Source organism: Prosopis cineraria, unplaced genomic scaffold, assembly GCF_029017545.1.
Source record: "Prosopis cineraria cultivar Desert tree isolate PC_DT_omini unplaced genomic scaffold, ASM2901754v1 PC12, whole genome shotgun sequence".
In the NCBI taxonomy this organism is placed as follows: Eukaryota; Viridiplantae; Streptophyta; class Magnoliopsida; order Fabales; family Fabaceae; genus Prosopis; species Prosopis cineraria.
In genome coordinates, this window is record NW_026555343.1 from 26300571 (window position 1) to 26311704 (window position 11134).

The 11134-nt window shown below is 28.5% G+C and overlaps 1 protein-coding gene across 1 annotated transcript; it reads left to right on the forward strand.

Annotated features, from left to right (window-relative positions):
* Positions 1–586: 586 nt before the first annotated feature.
* Positions 587–1683, forward strand: LOC129288882 (auxin-responsive protein SAUR36-like). Its single transcript, XM_054925687.1, has one exon. It carries the CDS (start codon positions 982–984, stop codon positions 1474–1476), a length of 495 nt encoding a protein of 164 aa, XP_054781662.1. The 5' UTR covers positions 587–981; the 3' UTR covers positions 1477–1683.
* Positions 1684–11134: the final 9451 nt, after the last annotated feature.

The window sequence follows — 11134 nt, forward strand, 5'->3', positions numbered from 1 at the left end:
CTAATTCTTTGGGCTCATTCGAGTTGGCTTGAATACCTGAATTGTTAAATAATATTTTATTTTATTTTTTATTTTTACCTAATTTCAATTTTTTATTTTCAAAATTAATATTTTTAAATTTATATTATTTTATTAATAATAAAAAAAATTGGATATTTTAACTAAGTCCATTTAGGCTTGAGTTTGGCTCATATTTTTTCGGATTTATTTGAGTTGTCTGAATAAAGTAAGAGTAAACAATATCTTTTAAACTCCTAAATTCAATCTTAATAGTTTTTGGGCATATTGGAATTGACTTATAGAGCTGGTCTAAATGATCGCTTCTACTTTTAATATTCAATTCATATAATTTTTTGTAAAAATAAAACACTGATATTTAAATTTATTTTTAGAAGTTTTTGAGATTGTCACTCATTACCTCATGTTCCCATTTGTGCTGTTTCCTTTCTTGTATAGGTATTTTTTTTTCGCCCATTTTTTATGTCGTTTACCGTTCTTGCACTCATCTTGACCGTTATGTACCTCACCATTGACAATTCTCTCTCTCTCTCTCTCTCTCTCTCTCTCTCATATAAATATACTTTATCAACCAACCATTCCTTGCATCCATATCTCACTTTGCCTTCACCTTCTTCCACACTTCTGACGCCACCGTCGGAACCACCGTACCTCCAAAACTCCGGGCATGGATCTCCTTCTTTTCACTTTTTTGAGTAGCTAGTAACAAAAATCATCAGTACCAATTTTGTGTTCAGAAATCAATGGCCAACATTCCTTCTTCTCTTTCTGAGATTTGCCTCACTCAGTTTCGTCTTATCATGTCCATTGCAGATCCATGGCCTTTCTCTTAAGCTCTCAAGAAAATACTCTCTCTCTCTCCCCGTTCATCATTCTCCGTCAAACCAAAGTTATCTACTGTACTGTTTATTAATTTCTTCTTGAAGACTCTCAGAAAGAACGAGGCTGTTCAAAAAAATACATATGAGGAAGATTAGGGGATTCAAGCTTGGCCGACGCCTGATCCGAATCTCCAGATGGATCTTCCGGAGACCCCGATTCGGAGGATATCGGAGGTTGGGTTTGCATGATTCGCCGGCGACGAAGACCGTAGAGAAGATTATCAGCTGGGGGCGCAAGCTGACGAGAGGAGCCATATCCCTCTGCAACGTTAAGCCGGGGTCGGGATATATTCAGGTGGGATCCGACCCGGTACAGGACAAGCCTCCCGCAGTGCCGAAGGGTCACTTGGCGGTGTACGTCGGTCAGAAGGACGGTGAGTTTCACCGCGAGCTGGTGCCTGTGCTATACTTCAACCACCCCTTGTTCGGAGAGTTGCTGAGAGAGGCGGAGGAGGAATACGGGTACAACCATCCCGGCGGAATCACGATTCCGTGTCCATTCACCGAGTTTGAACGAGTCAAGACCCGAATAGCATCCAGGTCCGCTAGAGCCGGCCGGAGATTAGCGTGGAGATGATTCCACTGAAGGAACCTGCAGCGACGAACAAACACGAAGGCTCGTGTCTTAAATTTCATGTTACGAAAAGAGAAATCGACTGTAGAAGAGAAATCGAGATTAAGTGATTAATTTTAGTCTCAATGGCTCTCCATGTTTTGTGCAAAAAAAAAAGGACTCTCGACGTTGTTATTTTCCATTGCGTCAATAGAAGATTCATTTTTTTCATTTTAAATATATCAATCAATTTTAAAAAAATAGTTAACTATAATAATAATGTTTAAAAATAAAAAATTTGACTAAAATATTTCATGTCAATCAACATAAATAAATATTAATTATTTTTTGTTAATGTAAATTATAAAGAATAATTTAAAAAATTTATAATAAATTATTATTGAAATATGTGATTTCACTTGTAAAAAATAAATTAAAAGTGACAATTTATCTAACAGATGAATATGGAAAGAATAATTTATAAAATAAGTAAATACATCATAGCTACAAGCTCTTATTTTGGTGGATTTATGCCCTACGATCTTATATGTATAGTTGTTTGTTTTTTTTTTTTTTTACCAGCGTATAGTTGTCTGGGTTTGATAATTTAACATTTAATCCAGATTTGATTGATATTTATTTTAAAAAGGTTTTTATGTTATTGGTGTCTGGGGTAGTTTGGGTACTCTGGATGAAACAATCTTTGCACGAAGTATCATTATATTAATAGTAATAATAAATTCTCCTTTTTAAAAAATTTATATTTTGTGCACCAAAAGATATCATTATATTTAAATTTTTGTGAAGTCAAATAAATTTATACAGATTATGATAGGAACCCAAATAGAAAGATCTGTGAAGTACAGAGCACGAACTAGTTGAAAGGAATCATTGTTCTTAATTACTTATTATCAGGATAATTTTCGCTGGGAGTAGTACGGTGATGAACTTATTGTTATCATTTTTGGGGCACTTGTCTTCATTATAAAAATGCTAAAATTACATATAAATGTTATTTGGGGGGAAATTTTACCCACATCTTCTATTAAAATTCTACATATACCCTCCAAAAAGTTTCCTTTAATCCGTTGCCTCTCCCCTAATCCCTCCCCAAAAGATCTGGTTATTCCCATTTAGTTTTTTAAAAGTCTCAAACATGTGTGTTCAAAAATATAGACATTCATTATATTGATTATAAAAGTAAAATTTAAAATTATATTTTTCATAGAATATTTAAATTTATATTAGGTAAATATTTTGCATCCACCAATTATTTTTTTTTAATTTTTCATTATAAAACGTGATAAGCACCAATCTGAATTATCCAAATCAAATTTGAATAGTCTAGATTTGACAATAATTATTTTATATTTTTAAAGAATTATTTTATTAGTTACATGATTTAAAATAAAGATAATCTCTTAATTATTACTCTATTAAAAAATGAATTTATCAGTAAAGAATTTTAAATTTTGACTGTTTAAACTACATTTAAACAGTTTAATTAACGTCTACAATTTAAAAAATAAAATTTTATTAATAATATTTTTTAATATTAATTTTTTATATATTCTTTCTCTTTGATATTTTTAGACAAAGGGAGTATTAAACAAAGAGAATTTTTAAAATTGTATTTTTTATTTTAAAAGGTAAAATTATAAGGTGTATTTAATAAGTTTTATTTATTAGTATATGTAATTTTGTTTAAAAGTGTATTATAAATTAAGATTGAGGGAGTATAATTTATTAGTTATTATTGATTTTAGACTAAAATACACTTTTACTCTTTTAACTTTACGTAAAATTTTATTTTGATATCTTAATTTTATAAAGTGTTTATTCAGTTTTTTAATTTTAACACCATTAAGTTTCACCAATAAAAAGATTCCTACATTAAATTTTAAATAGTAACAAAGTATATTATCAAATGTTAATTTATTAAGTTTACTTTTTAAAATAATAATAGTTGGAACAAAAAACAATCATTTGAAGCTAATGTTGTTAAAGTCAAAGAATTGATATATTTTATAAAATTAAGATGTCAATTTGAAATCTTATGTAAAATAATGGATCAAAAGTATCTGACTATAAAAAAGAATCAAAAGCAGATTTTAACCATGAGTTTATCATGCAAAACATCATGTTAGGCTCACTTTAATAATTTGGTGGTGATAAGTCTATTGAGGGAGTTGATGGCCACAGGCGGCTGTATTGAATGGAAAAGTCGTGAATGTGGGATGCTGAAGACGATAACGATTTTGTCTTGGAAAAAAAAAAAAAAAGCTTGAATTCAGTTACTATATTTGATACAGATATTCTAAACCGTTGAAATCTAAATTAATAATTCTGAATTCATACTTCACATGAAAGATGAGTTTATCTAAATCTTTTATTTGAATTTCAATAACTTAAATGACTGAAGCATTTAGTATATGTATTAAGTACAGTTGTCGAATTAAAATTTCTAAAAATGTCTTATAAATTAAAATGAAAAGAGTCTGATTTATTAGTTATTATTCATTTTATAGTAAAACACCTTTAGTCTTTTAACCTTAATACCAATTAGTTTTTTCATAAACAAATTCCTACATTGAAATTTTAAATATTAATAAAATATTATCAAATGTCAATATATTAAGTTTAATTTTTTAAAATAATAATGAGTGACACAAAAAAAAATTATTTAAAACTAATAGTATTAGTGTCAAAGAACTAATATATTTTATAAATTAAGAGATCAATTTAAAATCTTATATAAAATCAAATGACCAAAAATAAATTGGGAAAATGACAATGAAATCCATTTGCAATCTATAAATGATAATTTAATCTCTTAAAATGTTATAATTCCTCTGAAGTTTTAAGAACTTTTCTGTTATTAATGAATTTATATAAATTATTAAATTTTTCTTATTGAAAATAAATGATTTACAACTTTCTTTCTTATATTAACAATAATGCAACAACAAATAAAAAATTTAACATACAAAGTTATAATTTTCTGTTCCATTATTATGAATATAAAAAAGTTGAAAATCATTTATTTTCAACAAAGGTAATTTAATAATTTATATAAATTTATTAATAACAAAAAAGTTTTTTAGGACTTCAGAAGAATTATGACATTTTAAAAAATTAAATTATTATTTACATATTTCATAAAAATTTTATTATGTTTTTTTAAATAAATTTTAGCCCAAAGTTTATTATGTAAAATATCATATTAGACTCACTTTAATAATTTGGTGGTGATAATTCCATTGACGAGGCTGATGGCCACAGGCGGCACGCGGCATTATTGAATGGAAAAGTCGTGAATGTGTGATGCTGAAGACGATAACGATTTAGTGATTTACGGTTAAAGGAAAAGGACGGCCAAAATGCGTTTCACAATTTAATTTGTTTGAAGCCTTTTCAGTTTCCCTTATTATTGGTTGGTTCTAAATTCTTGAGGCCAATAATAAATGCGCGGTATAAAAGTGTTTATACAAAATTAAAATAATGTAAATACAAGTAGATATTTTTTTTTCCTCACATTTTGTTCTGTAGCAATAATTTAATCTCAATCGATGTCAAGGATGATGATATTATCTTTTCCATTTAAAGTTGTAATCGTAATATCTAATTTAGTTTAATTTGACTTTTCTTTTATGCTTTTTTTATTTATTTATAATATTCGCGTGTTTGGATAATAGACGTTGGTTTTTTTTTTTTGGTTAAAAATAAAATATTACTCCAAGGGTCATGAAAACCAACAAACGAATTAACGAACATTCATGCAAACATGTAAACATAAACTTGATGGCCCAAAATAAATTTCATGAAAAACTTGATAACATGTGTTGTTAACTCAAAGGAAAAGGCTAAAGTGATAAACTAAACAAAAAAAACTGTATAAATGTAATCTATATCTATAATAACGTATATAAAAAGTATATTACCTAAAAAAAGTCAAATTATAATATTTAAAATTTAAAATATAATAACAACGATTCAACCAAAATTCTGAACAAGGTAAGAACAATTTTGTGTAAAGATTTGTACCTTTTAAAAATAAAATTGCGTCTATAATTTTAATAAATTTTAAAAAATAAATAACATTTATTCAAATAACTTTCAATCCTAAAAAAAATCCTAATTTTATGTTAACAAACATGAAAATACTAAAATTTACTAAAATCACACACACACACACACACACACACACACTCACTCTCTCTCTCTCTCTCTCTCTCTCTCTCTCTCTCTCTCTCTCTCTCTCAGTCCAAAAAAATATCATTTTTTAAGGGGTTAAATGTTTAAAAATATAAGATATTTTGAGTCTTTTAAGATGTAATTCTTATTATTTTTCAAAAGTGCTTCTATTGAATAGATTATTTTATATTTTTTAGGGAGAAATGGTTATTAAATAAGGACAAATATAAAAAGATAGGATTAGTTTAAAGATAAATAAATATTTTATTGAAAGTAAGATTTGATTAAAAATGTCTTATATCTTTAAACAGAGAGAGTATATATTTAAAAGAAGTGTATAATTAATTGAGTAAAAATACATTGACCTCCCTTCCATTTTGCCAAAATTACATAGACATTTTCTTTATTTTTAAAATCTACACTTTAGTCTGAATAGATTATTTTATATTTTTTAGGGTGAAATGGTTTATTAAATAAGCATAAATATAAAAGATAGGATTAGTTTAAAGATAAAGAACTATTTTATTAAAAGTAAGATTTGATTAAAAATACCTTATATTTTTAAATGGAGGAGAGTATATATTTAAAAGAAGTGTATAATTAATTGAGTAAAATACATTTACTTCCCTTCCATTTTGCCAAAATTTCATAGACGTTTCCTTTATTTTTAAAATCTACACTTTAGTCTGATCTTTAACATTGTTAGGAATATTCCATTAAAGATTATAAAATACTTAATATTTTATTTGTCATTATGTTAAAAAATATTAAAATTATTAATTTACCCTTTAATTCTAATTGTCTACTCCCTCAAAATTTTAAAAAACTTTAAATAATTAAGCATGTCAATATTTAAATAAATAATTTAAAATTTTTGTGATGAAATTAATGAAATTTTTAAAAATATAAATTATATTGAATAATTTATTATATTTAATTTTTATTTCATAAATTTTTTAACTTCATGTTTGAATATTATTTTAACTAATTTATGTATTTAATTTTTTAAAAAATTACTAAATAAATACATTTACATAATTAAAATTAAAATATAAATAAAAAATTAAAAAATATATGCATTAATTTTTGTGTAATTTCAATATTTTTGGACAACATTTATAATTATAATTAAATAAGGATATTTTGGTCCAACACATGTGATTTAATAGTTAACTAGTAGTTGCGTTAATAAAATTAAATATTAAAAATAGAGGCACATTTGCGTTTTATAACTATTTATACTAGAGGAGGTTCACATATGATTTAAAAATAGAAGAAATGCATCTATAATTAAGGTAAAACAGATTATAGATCAGAGTGATTATAGATCATAGTGTTATACTCTAATTAATTTTAGAGTAAAATATATTGATCTCCCCTCTAAAAGTCTATATTGATTGGAGAAAGAATAAACAATTAGATTATGAAGAAAAATTAAATAAATTTAAAATTTGTAATATAATTACAAATAAAAAATAAATATTTGAAAATATTTAATAGAATATTTTTAATGGTGAAAAAAAAATTATACTAAAGTGTATGTTTGAAAATAAAAAAAAATTGTATTTTTTAACAAAAGATGTTACTATATTTTACTTTTAATTAAAAAATAAAGCAAGAGCTAAAAAAAAAACACTCTATGGTGATTTTGTTCAGTAGAAAGGAATCAATTTTTGCTAAAGAATACTTTTTTGATTTTTTAACTTATATAAAATTTTAATTTGTCCCTTTTAATTTTATAAAGTATATATATTTTTTAAACTCATTTCACATGCAACACTCACTCATCTGGCACACAACACCCCTAATTAACCAAAACACACCCATCTAACCTAATTCCACCTCTCCCCCCCCCCCCCCCCCCCCCCCCCCCCCCCCCCCCCGAAAAAAAAATTTGAGCTTATGGAGGAGAGAACTCACAACACCTTACGTGTGGAAGGCTCATGCCACTTAAATAGTTCATGGCATTAACACCCTCAGTTCAAGTTGAGGAAAATGACAAAAAAAAAAACCCAAAATATATAAATGATAATTAAGTGCCACAAAATATGGTAATTATTGGTTAATCCCTAAAAACTTGTCTGACATTTTGATTTTTGATGAAATGACATATTTTCTCTCAGTGACTATTATAGAAAATGACTATTTTAGTTGGGTTATCAACTAAAATAGAATATAAAATGATTTTTTTTTTTTTTGCAAATTTGTGATTTGTAAACCGATTAGAAATGACTCATTCACCAAAAAGAAAAGAAAACAAAATGACTAGTTCCTTTGAATTTTTGACTACTTTAGTTGTATTTAACTTGATAGATTAATAAACTTGTAGAAAGAAAATAATCATTTTTTACTCTGTTTGAATCAATAACTCAATTAAAATAAACATTTCTTATATCAGTCATTGAAGGTGAATAAGTCATTTCGTCAAAAAACAAGATGCTGGATCATCACATTACTTGATTGTCATTTGTATGTTTCTGAGGTATTTTTCCCAAAAATTATTTTCAATCAAAAGATAAAAATGACATGTCACTAAAGCACCTAATAAATTTTTCTTTTAAAAATCGTTGATGAACCGAATAGACTTTCCATGCAGATATCAGTATCTGGTCGAACCAATTAAAAGGATTGCTTTCTTATCTGATTCACAAAGAAAAGGTTGTCACCAAAAGAAGCATAAAGGGTCGTCCAGTATAGGTAGAGTTCATTTGTCTTGAAGAATTTGGCAATAAATTTGATTAAATTATTTTCTCTCTGTTTTCTTTTCCAGTGTTGTAATAATTATGGAGAAGTTGGAATAGAAATTCACATACCTGCCTCCCTACTTTTCTCACCAAAAGAAAAGAGTCCTTATCATCAAAGATAATGCCGGTGATGGAGAATCATAAATTTCTTGAGCATCCTTGTTAGCTTTATTCTATTCTCCACTTTGTGATGGGAATATTACGAACTTGTCTTTGGATTCCTTTTCTCTTTCTCTGTGTCTGTTTTTTTTCCCCCGCCAAAACACAAGTCAATTTTATTAATCACAAAAAAAATCATATTTCACATACCAGTAGTTGGAGGAAAAAAAACAAAAAGAATTGCACTCAAAACCTATACAACACTACTAACACGCAAACTCAAAATAGTAGCAAAAAGCAAAAAAACAAAGAAAAAAACAGAAACAAAACAAAGAAACAGAACAGAACAAACAACAAAGCAAATTAAAAGCAAAAAACTTCAACCCATGCCACATCTCTCAGGCTCCATATCCTACAAAAGTCTTTAAACGGAAAGCGAAATGACCTGACAACTTTGATTAAAATTTTAACCAAAGGGGGTGTTTGTGAATTCACCCATCCAATTAGGCACAACCTCTTTTTACAAGACACAACTATCCAATCAACTGCTTCATTACACCTTTAAGTTGAAAGAATTGTTAGATATGGCAGCATAGATAAGGGGAGTGAATTGGGTGTTAATCAAATTTTCAGTATTTTGAAACATTTTCACAGCAAAATAGAGTATAAGCGGAAGTGTATGCATGCATATCTATGCTTGATCTCTATCTTCAAATAATCTTGTACAATAATCTGAAGTTTAAAACTGCTACAAATGATTGAAAACAAACTTTAAGTGAACTTCAAGTTAAGAAGTGAGAGAATTCAAAATGCATCTTTGAATGTACTAAAACAAAGTGTAAAATGTAACCTCCCTAAGGTTAAACCACAATTTACTCCAAATTATAGTAAGCTAAGGTTTAACCCTCAAAGGATTATCAAATTATAAAGTTTATAAAAGAAATTTCTCAAAATCCTTTCAAGAGAATCCCAATCGCGACAATTTAAATTTCAAACATGATTTAATAAGTCCAAATTAGAGTTTTGAAAGTAAAGCGGAAGCTTGAAAATCAGTTGGGACCTAAAATAATGAGTTTTTAATCTCAAAAGCAAACTTTATGTAGAAAGTGACTTGTCTGCTGTGGTTTACAACATGTGTGCCGTGGTGTGTCTTCTTTGTGCCATGTGTCATGGTGCATTGCACGAAATTTGATAGCATCAGTGCTGTCAAATGACAGCACAGGACACAAACTTCCGACAGGTGCCAAATCTCTATCCGATATCCAATTGGGGTGGTTTTAATGTCTACATGAAACTTTTTCCTAGCTCCAGCCAATGGCACCAGTTTCACATTCAAACTCATTTTCTATAAAAAGTAATACACCAAAACCCATTTTTGACCATTTTTTACAAAATTTCCCAAATGAGGTGTCCCGACTCAATCACACGTGCCAATAGCTTACACCAACCATCTGATCACACTCAATAAACTCTTGTGGACTCGTGCAACGCACCACACACAATCAAAAATACTTATATTATAAAATCACCACTCAATCCCGATTTTCACAAAACATAAAGGAGGAGGAAATGTTGTACAAAATCAACAATTTCATTCCAAATTTCTCAAAATACATATGTTTCTACTTGCACAAGTATTTTGGCCCTATCCACAAGTTCACAATCAAAATTCACTAATCCAGAGCACAAAATACACTAGTTATATACAAAATCATGCAAGTAGTACATAAAGCATGTCAAATGATCCTAGTTGGCAATTACATTAACAAATACATATAAAAGTAATAAAAGAGAGGCATATAGAGGATTACTCCACAAATCCTAAGCTTTTGTATGTTTTTCCTGACTTGAATTCGATGAGCTAGGTCCTGAAAATATTGAGAATTGAGAGGTGAGTACAACCACTCATTAACCAAGTTTCACTTGACCCATACAGTTGCATATTAATTGTAAATAGATACAATTAGACAAATAAGTGCACATATCACATAACACTCAGCCATGGTTCACAAAACTAACAACCATGTGACTGGGCTTGCCACAAAATATTTTATCATGTTATTTAGCAAAAACATAACACAAGGTTGCAAAAATAACAATCATGCACCCTCAACACATGCCGGACCACAAAACTAACAACTATGTGGTCGGACTTATACGCATCATCATATGCCAACCTTATATCCTCATGTTACCTTCGACGCGAAAGTAGTGGCTATCACATGGCTACTCCTTTATGGACTAACCCAGCTTTCTACTTGTAAGGAGCTACTGAGCTAAGGTTAACTCACTCACTTATGTAATCCAGTTTTCCCTAATACTAACAACCATGGGGTGTCATACCCTTAATCTAGCCACCTCATGAACCGGTGGAGACTAGTTAGATTCAACTCTCTCATAGAACAAGTGGGACAGTCTCGAATCAACTATGAGATAAGGCTACCTCTCGATTCCAACGGTCAGTGCCACAACTAGTTCCCGATTCCAACGATCATTGCCAATACCATGTAAATTTTCAACCAATCTACTCCTCTTCTTAGGCGAACTCCTGTCAATGATCATACCATTTATATTTCTCACATAATATGCATTTTAACAATTAATTCAAAATACGTGAACTCACATAACTCAAATACTTCACAATT

Bases quoted from the DNA above. Each gene is read 5' to 3' on its own strand.
- LOC129288882 (XM_054925687.1), top strand. From the start codon at position 982: ATGAGGAAGATTAGGGGATTCAAGCTTGGCCGACGCCTGATCCGAATC.